This window comes from Phoca vitulina, unplaced genomic scaffold (assembly GCF_004348235.1).
Source record: "Phoca vitulina isolate PV1807 unplaced genomic scaffold, GSC_HSeal_1.0 scaffold7, whole genome shotgun sequence".
Lineage (NCBI taxonomy): Eukaryota > Metazoa > Chordata > Mammalia > Carnivora > Phocidae > Phoca > Phoca vitulina.
The window spans coordinates 36084502-36101399 of record NW_022589710.1 but is presented as its reverse complement, the minus strand read 5'-3'; the positions used below and the strand labels follow the sequence as shown (position 1 = coordinate 36101399).

Sequence of the window (16898 nt, the reverse complement as noted above, 5' to 3'; positions counted from 1 at the left end):
TGCATTTTAAAAATCTTATCGGAACAGTGTTTTTTCTTTTCTAAGATTTTATTTTATTTATTTGTGAGAGAGAGAGCACAAGCAGGGGGGGCAGCAGAGGCAGACAGAGATGCAGATTCCCTGCTGAGCAGGGAGCCCGACGCGGGGCTCGATCCCAAGACCCCAGGATCATGACCTAAGCAGAGGTCAGGCACTTAACCAACTTAGCCACCCAGGCATCCCAGAATAGTGTTTTTTCTTAACAATATTTTTTCCCAATTATAAATACAACATACACTCATTATAAAATAAAAACAAAACCCCACAAAACGTGTATGTTTAAATCTATCTATCCCTACCTCTGTATCTAGCTTATCTACCCACTTTCCTACCTACCTCCTTGCCTACTTATCTATAAAGAAGAAGGTAACAAAACCAACTGACTTTAATGTATAGCTAATGACCATTAACATTTTGGTGCTATTTTCTCCAACCTTTTCCAACAAGCCTTTTGATATATTCTTGTGCCAACAATAGAATGTGTATGTGCTGTCGCAACAAATGAGTCCCTTTAATAGCAAACCGCACTGCCATGTTTTGAGGGTGGTCCTGATACCAGAAGTGGCATCGGATACATGTCCATGCGCCTCCTTACTCTCCCTCCTTCCTTTCTCCCAGTAAGGACTGGGTCATGAGCTGAGGGTGCCACTGCAGGGTATCTAAATTTGGTGTCCCTTGTCAACACTTGTTCAAAGTGGATTTACCAAGATGCTTAATCTGCATGGAGGAAGGGTAGAGAAGGGCATGGAGGGTAGCTTACATGTCTTTGTCACCGGAGCAAATTATCTTTAGGCCGCATTTCATGTCCTGATACGCAGCAAAATAAAAGCCTTGCAATTAACTAGGGCCACATTCCTTAGAAGGAGCTTCCTACCATAAGCAGTTCATCAAAGAATTCTTTCCAACCTCACAAATCACCTCCCCAAGAGGAATAATAACATCTCCTTTCTTCCATCTTATGTTTCCAGTGAAACAGACTGTCCATCTGACTACCCTGTAAGCCTGTCTCTGCCTGGGATTTTGGTGTCCCTGAGGCTCGCACTGGGCAGTGTGGCCACCCTGGCTACAAGGCAAGAAATGGCCTTCCCAAAATCACATCTTACATAAACCAGATGCTTCAAAGTAGAAGAAGCCAGAATAGCACAAATCCAGTTATTACCTGACGACTATGAAGACTTTACAAAGCCTCTGTCACGTCACTGACCACATATCATTGAGATAAAGATATCTGCTCTGTTATTCCAACGGTATCTTGGTTCATCTGGGTGGCTCACTCGTTAAGCATCTGCCTTCGGCTCAGGTCACGATCCCAGAGTCCTGGGATCGAGTCCCGCATCGGGCTCCCTGCTCTGCGGGAAGCCTGCTTCTTCCTCCCCCACTCCCCCTTGCTTGTGTTCCCTCTCTTGCTGTGTCTCTCTCTGTCAAATAAATAAACAAACGGTATCTTAAAGCACACCTGGCGTGTGTATCTTGGCATTTCTCTTCAATTATCTCAGCAACCGAGGGGCAGCGATCTTTGAGTTTTCCAATCACCTCCTGCAGTTTCTCCCAATTTCCTTCACTGTTCTCGGCTTCGTCTTGAAGAGACTGAGAGAAGAGGGCAGGTTATTTAAAATACCTTTTTGTGCTTCTCTGTGGACAGCACCAAGGCAATTGTGTCCATTTCTGTGCTTGATTCCACTGGAGATTTTCTGCCAACAGTGGATGCACTATGCCAAGATCTGGTTAATTTACCTGAAGGTTCTGCACCTGGCTTCTTAAGGCTTCTAATGACAAAACCACAGGCTTGCTGTGCTCCATGCAGTACCAGAATCGGATTGTCATCATCGTCACTTCCTCATATAGTTTATCATAAACCTTCCACTCCTGTAAAACAGACTGCATGGAGGTCTTGAGCTCATTGACCTATATGAGAAGGGGAAACATATATAGAAAATCATTAAGAAGAGGCTCTCTCATCATTTTGTTCCCTTCTAAGGATTCTACCATGGGATCTAATTTAGGCATTTCAGTTTGAGAGCACTGGAGGAGTGTCAGTGATTAACCGAGGCGAGAAGGGTTAGGTCAATGAACGAAAGATACTGGCGAGGACTAAGTTTTAGAACAGGTGAATGGAACAGAGCCCTGAGGCCAAAAGGATTGGCATGGACAGAGTTCAGCCCAGCAGGAGACAGCCCAGAGAAAGAACAGTGGGTGGGGAATCAGAATCTGTGAGCATACATTTCGGTGACAACCTGTGAGCTTTCTGATCTTGGGCAAGTTATTTAACCCTTGAGTCAGTTCCCCTACTCACAAAACAGATACAATAAATAAAAACATAAACAACATAGTGTCTGTGAAAATGTTCTGAAAACTGTAAAGCATTGTTAGTGTGAAATGTTACCTCTGTTACCTGGCACTTGAGTCAGCATAAACTGGAGAGGCATGTGCTCAGTCAAAACAATAGGCAAATACAAACTAGGAGGAAATGCAATGGTGGGCATATTTTATCCGTTAGTATGTTTGATAATTGTGAGAGGCTGAAGCATGTAAATGATCTCAGATACAACTGAGAATATGTAAGTATATATATTTTTATATGTTGCATAAAGAACATTTATAGCTCAAAATATAAAAAGACAAATACCCAAAGAATTAAATTGGGCAAAGAACTGAATAGATATCTCTCTAAAGAACATCCCCAGTCATTAGAGACGTATAAATCAAAACCACAATGAGAGGTCATTTCACATCCACTAAGATGTCTATAATCAAAGATGGATAATAACCAGTGTTGGCGAGAGTGTGGAAAAATTGGAACCCTCATACATTGCTGGTGGAAACATAAAATGGTGCAGCCTCTGTAGAAAAATGTTTGACAGTTCCTCAAAAAGTTAAGTGTAGAGTTGCCATATGACCCACTAATTCCACTCGCAGGTATATACCCAAGAGAAATGGATTTTGTATTTGTATATGTCTGTGTATATGTTCATACAAAAGCCTGTACACAAACGTCCCTAGCAGCATGAGTCATGATAGCCTGAAAGTGAAAACAACCCACAAATGTCCATCAGTGGATAAACTAAGTGTGCCATATCCATACAACGGAATGTGACTCATCCATAAAGTTCTGATACAGACTTTAATATTGATGTTGAAAACATGCTAAGTGAAAGACAGATAGAGAAGACCACGTGTTGTATGATTCCATGTGTAGGAAATATCCAGAATAGGCATATACATAGAGATAGAAAGTGGATTAGTGTTTCCAGGGACTGAGGGAAGGGAGGAATGAGGAATAACGGGGGTTTCTTTTTGAGTTGACAAAAATGCCCTGGAATTACTAGTAATGGTTGTGTATCTCTGTGAATATACTAAAAACCACTGTATTATATACTCAAAGGGTGGTATCTCAATTTAAAATAAGGATCTGAGTAGAAATGGAGTGTGATCACTATGTTGGCCCAACTGGACAGGTTTATTTGTGATGGGATGTCAAATTTTAGATGTAACCACACAGGCCTGCATTCAGGCCCTCTGTTCTCTGCTTAACATCCACACGGAGGACGCACATCGGTGTTGACAGGCAGATTTCCTCAAACCCTGCCCCAAACAAGACAGATAAAAAACAACCTGGGATGCTAAAATGTCAGTCTCACATTGGCAACTGTGTAGGCTGAATGTGTTTGTAAGTGCTCAATGGCTCAGGAAAAGAATCCATCATTAAGAAAGAATAAAAGCTAGTAAGGAAACAAAGGAGGTAGGAAGGGAACTCCTTATAGACAGAAGCTGGGACTTGTCCGGGTGGCAGGGAGGTTTCAGATAGAAGGGTGCTATAGGCACATGACTACACAAGGCACCACCACGGTCCAGGCCACAGAGGCCTTCATGGCTTCCACATACAAGGTTGGTACAACCACCGGTGCTCTGAAGGGCAACCCTTAGACTATCACAGCTTCATGGAAAAGAAATGGCACATGTGGTGTGAGGGAAAGGATAAGAAGGCCATGAAGCTAAATTCACTACACCAGAAACAAGGAGGAACATTTTCAGAATGTTCGAAGTAGAATCAGCCAGTAGGGCAGCACTGACTGCCATATAGGGATTGCTAGAAAGTCAGAAGTACTATCATCCCTATTTTACAGACCAGAAGACTGAGGCATAGAGAGGTGAAGTACCTGCCCTGGGACACAGATAGAAAATGGGGCTGCCAGGATTTTTATTTAGACAGAGAATCAAAGCCCTTGCTCTTAAAGATGAGGCTCTACTGACTTTGGAGTACTTATCTATGGACGGTCTAGGTTTTGTATTTTCTGCATTAAAGAAATAACTTTGGGGCACTTGGCTGGCTCAGTCAGTAGAGCACGTGACTCTGATTTCAGAGGTCACGAGTTCAAGCCCCACGTTAGGTATAGAGATCTACTTTAAAAAATAAAAAAAAATTTAAAAAATAGCATTATTGAGATATAACTCACATTTCATATAATTCACTTATTTAAAAGTATGCAATCACCATAATCAGTTTTAGAACATTTGTATCACCCCATAAAGAAACCCCATCCCCACTGGCAGTCACTCCTCGTTCTTCCCCAACCCTTCCCCATGATCTACCTTTGGCTTTAGAGAATTTGTCTATTCTGGACATTTCATATAAATGGAATCCTACAATATATGGTCTTTGGTGACTGCTTTCCTTTCACTTAGTATGATGTTTCTAAGGCCATCAATGTTGTAGCAAGTATCAGTACTTCATTCCTTCTTATGGCTGAATAATATCCCATTGCATGGATATACCACTTATTTATCCATTCATAAGTCGAGGGACACTTGGATCGTTTCTACTTTTTGGCTATTATGAATCATCCTGCTATGAACATTCATGTACAAGTTTTTGGTGTGGACATATGTCCTCATTTCTCTTGGGGAGATCCTTGGGAGTAAAGTTGCTGAGTCATACATTAACTCTAGGACCTGCCACACTGTTCTCCAACGCAGTTACTCCATTCTGCATTCACCAGCAGTGGATGGGAGTTTCAATGTCTCCATTCCCTTGCTAACATTTGTTACTCTCTGCCTTATTATTACCACGATGAGGGGGTGTGAAGTAGTATTTCATTGTGGCTTTGATTTGTATTTCCTTGATTAATAATATTGAGCATCTTTCCATGTACTTATTGGCCATATATATCTTCTTTACAGAAATATTCAGATCACTTGCTCATGTTTTCCCTTGGGTTATCTGTCCTTTCTATATTGTAGATGCAAGCCCCTACATAAGCAAATATTTTCTTCTATTTTGTGGTTTGTCATTTCACTTTGTTGATGGTGTCCTTTGAAACACAAAAGTGTTTAGCATTGATGAAGTCCAGTTTATTTTTTCTTTCGTTGCTTGTGCTGTTGGTATCATATCTAAGAAACTATTGCCTAATCCAGTCATGGAGATTGAGGCCTAGGTTTTCTTCTAAGAGTTCTGTAGTTTTAGCGCTTATATCTTTGATCCATTTAATTTTTATATATGGTGTGAAGGTATAGGTCTAACCTCATTCTTTTGAATGTGGATATACAGCAATTCTAGTACCATTTTTTGAAAAGACCATCCCCCCACCCCGGAATTGTCTTGGCATCCTGGTCTAAAAATTAGTTGACTATAATGTGAGGGTTTATTTCTAGACTCTTAACTCTATTCCATTTATCCATATGTCTACCTTCTATGGTAGTACCATCTGCATGTTTTTTTACTTGCATTATCTCAATCTTTTTTACCCCAACATTTTTATTATAATTCACTGTGTTGTGATTATCTGTTCAAGTACGTATCTTCTAGTAGCCTATGAGCTCTTTGAGGGTAGGACCCATTTATTTTCTTGTTTATCTTTGTACTATTGGCAGTGAGTCTAGTACCTCACAGAAGGTATGTTTAACAAATGACTCACACAAGATATGTTAAGCTCATCTCTATTTTCCTGCCTGAGTTCTGGGGGAGTAAGGAGGCTGAGGGTCACCTACGAGTTTCATTCATAAAACGTTATTCCAATTCCCTCTTCGAACAAATGGTCAAAAGTAGATTTTAGTAGACAACAAATAAATCCACAATAAGGACCTCTGGTAAGTATGGACACACCTCTATAATTGGCTAACATTTATAGTTTTTCTCTCCATTTGCGGGGAACCGCCAAAGTTGAAATATCTAGAGATGCCGGTCTTTGCTCTTTTGGTGCTCTACTCCTGGAAGGGGAAGATGCAGACTTTAACATGTCTTTCAGGGCGACTGGGTGGCCCAGTCAGTTAAGCGTCCGCCTTCGGCTCAGGTCACGATCCCAGGGTCCTGGGATCGAGTCCCACATGGAGTCTGCTCCTCCGTTCCCTCTGCCCCTCCCCCTGCTTGTGCTCTCTCTTGCCACTCTCTCTCTCAAATAAATAAAAATAAAAACAAAACAAAACACGTCTTTCATAAAATGACCAGACATCTTCTACATTCTTCCTCTTTACTTTCTCCTCACCACATGCTATGCTTCTCCCTGCCTCTGGAGCTCTTCATACGCTGACCATGCTTCTAGCTTAACAGAGGCTACCGGAGACAGGATCACTGCCTCCCTGAGGCACCGCCCTGGATTTGCTTTTTCTTAGCTGCTCCTACGTATCTGGCCAGGAAACAGTGCCAGATGCTCTGCTGGGTTGGGGGTGGAGACATTTTTGTCTGTGAGTATATTAGACAAAACAAAGATAACCAGATGGATTTCTAGCCTGCCAATGGTGTTAGAATTGGTGGCTCTACCTCCAATTATCCAGTGCAAAAAAAAAAAAAGGGGGATTTGAAATGCTTTACTATTTCTCTGAGCAACTCCTCAAGTTTTTAGCGTGGCGTGAGTTTCTGTGATTAAACAACAACAACAAAAGATGAAAGAATATATGAAGAGAAAGGGTATACTTAGTTCTAGTACCTGGTTGATAACACTGCTCCTTTTTTGAAATAACCCATCAATTCTGGATGCTGTGTCTTCTAACAGTGGCATTGTCCCACTCTCCGAAGTCAGGTAACTTTGTCTCAACTCATCCAGGGCTTTGGATTTAATTGCAAGTTGATTTTCTATATCCTGAAAGGGCAAGAGGGAAAAGTTTTCATATGCACAATATTACAGAACAATGAGGTGTAAGAGACAGGAGATTGCCCTTTTCAAGTAAAAACGCCATTAGGGTACATAAATAAATAACATCACACCTAAAGACATTTTAATCACAATACATTCAATTCAGTTTTTGCAATAATTTCAATTACTACATGGATCTAGATTTTGGAAGAGTCTAGGTACTAAGTCCTTATCATCATGGTATAGTAGGAAGAGTCTAGGAGCTGGAGTCCCCGTTCCATGTCTGCCTGGTATTGGCTGTCTGACCGGACATTAAGTCATCAAACCTCCAAGCCTCCATTTTCTCATCTGGAAAACACTGAGGACACCCCATGCCGTGGATAGTTTAGAACTCAAGTGAAACCAGGGTGGCCGGTGGAGGATGGTGCAGCACGGACCTGTGGAGCGTCGGCTTCCAGTCCAGAGTTATGCTGAACCCGAGGTGGCTGAAGGAATTCTAAATGGAAATGGCTAGAAACAGGACAGGACCACTTGCAAAGATCTCTCCTAATGAGCGTTGCTGCTCCCATAGCATGCCCAGTATTCTTCTAGAACCTTCTCCGTAGAACTGGGGTGTGAGCTGACCTTCCAGCCCCGACGGGGAGTCGTGTCATGCCCTCATGCAGTCGGTGCAGAGGCATCATAGCCCGGGCCAGCTACAGCAACAGGGACAGCCAGAGTGTTTTCAGTAGGGAGGGACACAATCCGGCAGTACTCGAGGAGGACTAACCTACACTCGGGGGAGGGCATCTCGGAGACTAAGTGACCTGGCAAATGACAACTGAGCAAAACCAAGGGCACAGCCAAGAGCTTGAAGCTCAAATGTGATTTAGACAGTGGTTCCCAGGGACAAGTGGTCCTTTCAGAACACATTACACAGCAGGTAAAAGAAAACCATTTTCCTCTGAAGAAACAGAATGAAACACTAAAAATAATGGAAACCTTGGAGTAATTTTGTAAATATTAATTAAAAACACACACACACACACACACACACACACAAATTGGAAAACATCAAATCAAAATGCCCTTTGAACGTTCTCTTTCAGGAGTAACATTCAGGGCTTAGGAACAACAATAACTGAAAATACCTTCTTCTGCTTGTCATAAAAAAAAAGCATTTTGCAATTTTGTAAAACCCATGGAGGATTATTTTATATAACAAAGGAAGTACCTGAGGATTTGGAGGAGACCCTCAGAAAGTACAGCCGCTTACCCTAGTCCTTGGGGCAGAAGCAGCGACTAAACAACATGGCCACATAACCGGCCTGGCCACGCCGCGTGGACAGGTGGGTGCCGTGGGCCTTCTCACCTGACAGTCCAGGAGCATCTTCTGCACCGAGATCACACTTGCAGGTTTTTGTAAAGTTTTCAGTCTCTCCTCTTGTGCCTCCATCCAGTTGTTCAAAATCTGTATTTTGTTTTCATTCTCAGTGATACTTTCCAAAAGTTGTTCCAAATGTTGTATCTATAAGTTATAAATAATAAAAATTTATTTTAAACCACATGCTTTAAAATGTAAATGTCATGACAGTTAATTTTAATAAAATAATTTTGTTTCTTCTCAGATTCCTCATATTTAGCATTAGATTTCCCAATTACTTTTGGAATAAAGATTCATAAATTAGGAAATAGAATTAAAATCCCATTTAGCATTTGAAATGAAAGCTAACCTAAGCAAGCTGGCTGTTTTGGAGTTCCATAATACCTATACAAAATAAAATCATGTTGCTAACATTCAATTTTTTTTCATTGCACTATCTATTGATATACTTAAAACTTAAGAAAACTTTCTTTCCCTAGACACTCTTCATTAGAGTGGCTTAAAAATTAAGTCAATATCAAAAATATCACAAATAATCAGTTTAATAAAATAATGACTATTTTTAATATCTGTGATTCTTCTCATTTCTATGCTCACAATTTTTATTAGGTTATAATCACAGTATGTATAAAGTTTTATGTTCCTTTTCCAATGTCATAGGCACTTGCTTGGTTGGTTATGACATATGCCTTATGTTAATTTAAAGGGCTGCCCAATATTTTATCAAATGGACACAGTATAATTTGATTAATTATTCCTTTATAGTTGGAAATTAAGGCATTTTACATTTTTCACCAGTATAAATAATGTTGAACACTTTGTGTGCGAATTTTTTCCTTTTCTGAAGGGCTATCTACTTAAGATAAATGTGTAAGAGGTGGCATGGCTAGGTTAAGAAATAAGATTATTATTACTCTAGTTCTTGAAGTTTTCTAAATGCTTTCCAAAAGGGTATGTAAGCCATTATCTGCATATGAATGGGATAGCTTCAGGCTTTTATCTTTATCTTACTAAATTTTTCTAATTTAATAAATGTATAATGTTACATGTTTGCTCTGAATGCCTGATAATTGAAGTTGTAATCTTTCCATGTTGATTTGCTAATTATAAATTTTCTCTTTTGGGAACTGTCTGTCCATTTTCTTTGTCCACTCATGCACTTGAATCTTAATTGTATAAATCCGTTTGTATGCATTCTCTACACATAAAGAAATCAACCAATTGTTACTATCAATTATATATAAATACTGAATATTTCTCCAAGAATGAGTTTTCTTAGTATTTTCAGTGTCATGGAATGAAAATCTACCAAAAGGCCACATACATTTTTCTTCCTTTTCATAATCTTTTCAAAGCTGTAATAGCTTTGCCACTTTTGAACATTTACTTTCACAGAAAATGTCAAAATCTCTGACCATTTAGTAGTCTCACATAATCCTTGACATCTTCTTAAATAAAATTTTTCCTCTTCACTTGCCTAACTCAATTTCCCACTAAGAAATCTCAAACAAATAAGAACTTCTTCATACGCTCTTACAGGCACCAATGGAGAATGCCAGAACATAGGCTTCATAAAAGGGCTATCATGAAGAGGATTATCAGGCTTCACTGTAAGTTAACCATATGAATATCTTTTTTAAAATTTTTCAGAAAGTGGTATTTTGCAAAGGCCAAATCACACAAACTGTGACCCATGAGCACACCTTTCTATTTAGTGTTCCATGTACCCGCTGCCATCGGCGGTTCATCTCTCCCAGGTGCTCTGCAAACTCTGTCCTCTCATAGCGCTTACTTTCTACATCACAGGTGCTTAACTGAAGTAATGACTGGTTGACAAAGTCAACGATCCATTGTTTGTAGTCCATTTCCATTCTGAACTCCTAAAACAAACAAACAAAATTAAACAACCAAAACCTGAACTGAAATAGGTTGAACCGGATTCCCCCTCTGGTGCACTCCAGGGAGCGCCAAACTCGCATTCATTAATCAAGGGGCATCCGTCTGGAGTTATGTTCTACCCTCCCCTCCAATCCCACCGAATGTCTTTGAGTGGAGAGTCTCTTGTAGAATTCCACATGCCTAGGAACAGAGACTCGCCATTTTCAAACGGACTGAAAAGTCAAAGGTGGCATCGTGTATGGTGGCTGCATCATCTGAACCAAAATCAAGACGCAGGGACTGACAACGGGTTCCTGCGAGTGGCTTCCTGAGAGCTCCACCGGAATTCAGAGCCACCCTGCAGGCTCGTGGAAACGAGAGGATGGGACGTCTCCAGTTAAGACTCCCCCAGAAAACCCAGGACATTAAGGAACTTTGCCAGTTTAGGTCGCTGCTCTGTTCTTCTGAGGACAATCTACTCTCCAGGTTTGGAGGACTTTAAGTTCTATAGCAATGCTAAAAACACCCCGGGGCCAAGCATGTTTCTGTGGAGCCTGATACCTGTTGGGCTTATCCTGGAAAGTTCTAACACTTCTCTGGAGGCATCAGGGAGGAAACCATGTGGCATGTGCTAGGTTCCTAGAGCCTATAAAAATACATATATGTGGACCCTCCAAAGATTCTACTAATCACTGAAGTGAGGATGTGCTAGCATATAAAAAAATCCTTGTTAACATCATGCTTTGTGACCAAGGTATTCATCCTCCGTCTACCAGAGGCTGGATCTATCAGCCTGTGAGGTCTTTGAAAGCAGTGACCAGAGTCTTCATTTATCTCCTGTGTTCCTAGTGGCGGACTTGCCTGACACACAGTAAGTGCTTGTGTGTGGCTTGTTCGATGTTCGTTAAATCTACATGAAATCAAACATCACGGAGAAGGCCACCTTCATATCTATTTGTAGAAGGATATCAAATTTTCCTTGCGCATTTTCTTACGCAAAGAACATTTACTTGCTATCTACTGGACGCCAGGTATTGGGCTAGGTGTGCTATTTCAGGGAGGTGAAGGTAGCTCCTCTCTCAAGAAGCCAAGTCAAGGCGGGGAGACAGACAAGTAAGCAAATAGTTATAGCACCATGGAGACACCTAATCCCAGAAAGTAAACTCATCTGGTAGGGAGAGTCAGGAGTAGATTTCCAAATCAGGCGATACTTGAGCAGACTCTTGAAAGATGATGGAGAGCATTTCTATAGCTAGAAGTGGGGCACGAGAATTCCAGCCTGAAGCAGCATGCACCAAAGCCTGAGCGGGGAGAGCACCAGACACAGCTGGTTCATTTGCTTCTGGCAGAGTCTAGGGTCTTAGCGGGTAATGAAAAAAAGAGGAGGCTGGAGAGGTAAAGAGGGGTCAGAGCCAGTTAAAAGCTTGGATTCTGTCCTGCGGTGATGGGAGCTACCACAGGAAACCAGGCGGAAGAAGTATGCTAACATCTGCCTAGAATCACCCAACATCTCATTCCTCGCCCCTAGAATGAGTTTTTCTAAATCACATCCTATGTGTCTCTTTGTTCCGTATTTCCCTTCTGACTGACTTGCCTTCTTATTTAATGACAAGGCTTCTGGCTCTTTTTGTTTAATTACCTTGTACTTCTGAAGAAGATTTTTCACTTGAGATGCAGAACTCAGTGAACGCTCAGAGTCTTCATCTGCAGTTTGGTGTTCCACATTGTTCATCCAGCTAATCATTTCCGTGATTGCTTTACGAGATGGCAATTTCTCCATCTGAAGCTGCAAGGACAAAATGATTTCCATTTAATTACCTGCCGCTGACAAAATGAATCAAGGGCATCCACTAAAGATGATATCTGGTTTGATAAAAGGTCTCGCTCCATAATTATGCAGGTGACTCACAAAAACAAACCCTGCATTCAGGCTTAGAATAAGTGACCCCAAAACAATGACAATGACCTTCACATAAAGTTAACACAGCGATGCAGATAAACTGGGAAATAAAGTAATTAAGCCTGATTTCTCTGTTAAGAAAGATCCCACTGGAGGAGAGGTCAGTAATTAAGACCTATATTCAGTGGTGCCAGCGCTGAAAATAGGCGGTGTCAATGAAAATTATTGAGTCAGAGAAATAATTTTAAAGGAGTTGTGAGCTAACAAGTGAATGCTAATTCGAATGCTGCGTCTTGAAACACCTACCTGGTGAAGTTTTTCTTGAACATCTGGAAGTTGAGTTATGAGCATGGTCCATTTCTGTTCAAACTGTGCTAAAGCAGCTCTCAGCGTGGCCGCATCGGCTTCTTTCAGGTGGAGAAGCTGGTTCCCCGTGCTTACAACCGCGGCCTTCAGGGACGACTTGTCGTCAAGCTCCTTCGAAAACTCCTAGAGTAAACAGTTGGAACATTGAGAAATGTTAAGAATTTGAAAACAGCAAAGAATAACAGAGTCAGAATAACTGGTTAGAGTCCGAAGCTAAATCACTGAACTCGATTCACATCACAAATGTTTGCACGTGTATCTATACGTGTGTGTGTGTGTATGCTCATAAGGGCATGTGTGCACACACATGCTCGTGTGTACATGTACACACACAGCTTTTTCCTACTAAATGTCAGGCACTGTTCCAGGCATTAGATAGAGGACGAGGAACAAAAGAGATGGAATTCCTGTCCCTTAAGTGGCTTAATTAATATTTTTAAAAAACAGACAAATCACTTCAACTTTTTAAAAAAAATTTTAAGATTTTATTTATTTATTTGACAGAGAGAGACACAGTGAGAGAGGGAACGCAAGCAGAGGGAGTGGGAGAGGGAGAAGCAGACTTCCCGTGGAGCAGGGAGCCCGATGCAGGGCTCGATCCCAGGACCCTGGGATCATGACCTGAGCAGAAGACAGACGCTTAACCGACTGAGCCATCCAGGTGCCCCGCCCCCAAATCACTTCAACTTTAAAAGAAACAGCACACAAAGCTCACATGAAATGAACTAAATGCAAGTAATTTTTAACTAAAATATTTGAAATCTTTCCTTTGTCTTTACAGGGGTTTTCAAGTATATTTTAAAATATTTACATTTTAATACCAAGGTGAGTGATCATTGCTATAAAATATGAAATTGGAGAAGAGAGAAAAAAATACAGGAAAGGAATAAATTTATATTACAAAAGTAATACTTGAAGAAAAATCTCAAAACCATAGAACAACATTTTCATAGAAATATCAGTTCTGCGTATGACAGTTTAAAACCATGTGTTTTTTAGGGGGAAGCAGGGAGTTATTTCCTGCATTTATAAAGCATGCCCCGTGTCAGAGGAAGTTTTAAATTTATATACATTTTGTAGGGTCAATTAAAAATCTACTGTATCATTATTTTAAATATATAAATGACCAGTATAAATAAATAGCTCTAAGTTTGACGAATGCCATTAGCCCCAAGTCTTATCTCTTATCCACAAATGATTAGGGAGACTATCACTATCAACCCTGGTCATGTCCCCCTGATATTTATTTCCAAAAATAATTATCTGAGCATATTCTATTACAACTTACAAAAAAGTTGTTTATGTTGCTTCTGACTGTATCCAAGTCCTGAGACACATTGAGGGACTGTTCTTTCCAGTAATTCAGAGTTTGCTGAGAAGATTCCAACCACTTGGTTAACTGATCCGAATCTCTGGTATAACTAACAGAAGCACAGTGAGAGAGAAAGTAAGTTAGAAATTACTCTCTGGAGGATATGCATCATCGGCATATTTTCTTCTTATTTTATTATTCAGAAAGTCAGGATACCCTCTGTTATCCCATGCCCCAAAACTGATGCTCCTAGCGTCTTCTATAACTCTCTTATGAAGAATCTAGAACAAAATGGGTATTTTTAAGGTCTAAAACATTTCCTTATTACAGCTATGCAAAAATAAACCCATGGGTAAAGACGAACCATGAGAGACTATGGACTCTGAGAAACAAACTGAGGGTTCTAGAGGGGAGGGGGGTGGGGGGATGGGTTAGCCTGGTGATGGGTATTAAAGAGGGCACATTCTGCATGGAGCACTGGGTGTTATACGCAAACAATGAATCATGGAACACTACATCAAAAACTAATGATGTAATGTATGGTGACTAACATAACATAATAAAAAAATAAAATAAAATAAAATAAAAATAAATAAATAAACCCATGGGTAAGGACAGCAATTATTTTTATTCACTAAATGTTCTTGACAGATATGTTTATAGTAAAAATACAACGAGCATTTGTATAAGTTGTATAACAATAAACTCTTGTTGGCTTGATACCAACATATTTATTGGAGGTGAAGGAAAATATCCAAGGAAAATGCTACTCCTCTTGTAACTTTTAAACTTTAAACTCTTAACTAGGTTAAGATAGTTCCCTATGAGGCGGGGATGAGGAGATTCAAATGTTCTATGTTCTCTCTCTTCCTCAAGGGGTTCAGGATTAGGTCGACTAAACAAAATTCTCTGAGGAACTTTGAAGACTTTTTCAAACTATTCTGTTAGCTAAAATTAGTATTTTTTAATTTAAAAACTTTGGGAGGAGAATAGGAAAGAGCGACATCATGGCGTAAAGGCAACGTGTATAACTTTAGAACATAATTCCTAGTTTTCATAGAGCTGATTACATATTACCTTGAGTCTAGCAAACCAACCTCAGAAAACTTAGATCCCACTTAGCCCAGAAGAGGGACCCAAGAGCTTTAATTGTTGATGAAAAACCTTACAACAGGGAGACCGCATGTAAAATGTGGTTGACCACAGGATCCCTCTGAGGTCTTTCTCCATGTGGAAATTTGAGTGCAATCCATCCCTAAGAAAACATACCTGAGCAGATGCTTGAGAAGTGTTTGCAGTCTGTGTAGTTCATGGTCGATCTTCTTGTTTAGGGCCAACCACTGCTCTTCTAGCTTTGCAATCTGGCCCTCTAGTTCAGGACAGCTCACGGATGCCACCAGTTGCTTGCCTTCATTCAGAGTTTGGTAGAGCCGGGCATGCTTTTCATCAATGTTCCTTTTTATTTGCTAAAAAAAGGTAAAGTCACAGAATTAATTATTTTTTTTTTTTTTTTTAAGATTTTATTTATTTATTTGAGAGAGAGAGAATGAGAGAGACAGCACATGAGAGGGGGGAGGGTCAGAGGGAGAAGCAGACTCCCTGCCGAGCAGGGAGCCCGATGCGGGACTCGATCCTGGGACTCCAGGATCATGACCTGAGCCGAAGGCAGTCGCTTAACCAACTGAGCCACCCAGGCGCCCATTTTTTTTTTTTTTTAAGATTACAGAATTAATTATTTAAAAATGAAGCCAATCTATTCACAAATACTTCATTAAAAACCTACAGTAGAGGCTACTGAAGAAAGTCTAACACTCTCCTAACCCTCAAGACTCTTGCAGTGTGGCCGAAGAAACATGATTCATGTTTTATTGATCATCTTTCATGATGAGAGTGTCCGACTAATGCAATTTCTACGGCACATTTCTTTCTGTTCTATAGACTTATACATACAAACAGAAAACAAAAATTTACAGCTTTAGACTGAATAGTTAAAATTCGTCCACCTAAAAGCAAAAAACAAGCTGGCAGTCTACAGGGCACATTCAGCTTGTGGACAAGTTTTGTGTGACCTGAGGACTATTTTGAAAATCAGGAAATTTCACATAGAAATCAGGATTTCCTGGGACTCTGAGAAAACTGGGAGATGGAGCAACCTGGGTCTGCATTCTCACGTGGCACATCGGGCTGGAATTGGGCAGACATGCTTCCCTTAGAAGAGCTTCCTCTCTTCGACACTCTCCCTTGGCAGTCCCCACCAACCCCTCAGTCAGCCTCAGAAATACTGTGCTCCTCCCTGGCCCCAGTAAGCACTTTACATTGCAACTAGGTTTGAAGGGGATAAGAAAACATTTCTTCATCATCCCTTAGGTCCCTAGAGTCTTCTAAATGGAAGGATTCAATAGGGAGAAAGGAAGAGGACTTTACAAGTGTAAATTAAAACAATACATCACTAATCCAACTTCATGAAAAGAAAAGAAAATCTTTAAAACTGCAATACAATGACCCCCAGAAGAGAATTCTGTCTAAAAGCAATTACCTTCCACCACTGGGTTCAGCTAATGACACTTATCCTGACAGTTATTTAAATTTCAGCTTAAAAAATGAACTCTGATCAAAATATTACTTTTCCTATTTTCCAATTAACTTAAGGCTTTTAAAATTACTAAAGAATTCTACTTGTAATGTCCTTTCCACCACTCCTATCTATAACTCTCTTTTCCCACTTGATCCTGTAGGCGTAAATAAAACTTCCCACATTTGTTTAAAAAAAAAAAAAAAAAAGGTCCTGGACTCCTGGCTGGCTGTCAGAAGAGCATGCGACTCGATCTCGGGGTCATGAGGTCGAGCCCCATGTTGGGTGTACAGATTACTTAAAAATAAAATCTTAAAAAATTTTTTTAAAAAGAGTTCTAATTTTCTAAGCCTTCAGTGCAAGAGACTTCATCTTTAGAGTATCTCTGAGAAGTTGTTTTT

At 40.3% G+C, this 16898-nt stretch overlaps 1 protein-coding gene across 3 annotated transcripts in view; it reads right to left on the bottom strand.

The window, feature by feature from the left end:
- The window catches only part of SYNE2 (spectrin repeat containing nuclear envelope protein 2), a 315865-nt gene that overhangs the window by 61936 nt on the left and 237031 nt on the right, over positions 1–16898 (bottom strand). For all 3 annotated transcript variants that reach the window (XM_032405277.1, XM_032405280.1, XM_032405278.1), the window contains exons 79-87: positions 15195–15391; positions 13902–14034; positions 12554–12736; positions 11987–12133; positions 10173–10349; positions 8458–8613; positions 6960–7112; positions 1774–1944; positions 1496–1626 (exon numbers count right to left, since the gene is read on the bottom strand). In XM_032405277.1, coding sequence (XP_032261168.1) covers positions 1496–1626; positions 1774–1944; positions 6960–7112; positions 8458–8613; positions 10173–10349; positions 11987–12133; positions 12554–12736; positions 13902–14034; positions 15195–15391 — 1448 coding nt within the window. The remainder of the gene's footprint in view (positions 1–1495; positions 1627–1773; positions 1945–6959; positions 7113–8457; positions 8614–10172; positions 10350–11986; positions 12134–12553; positions 12737–13901; positions 14035–15194; positions 15392–16898) is intronic.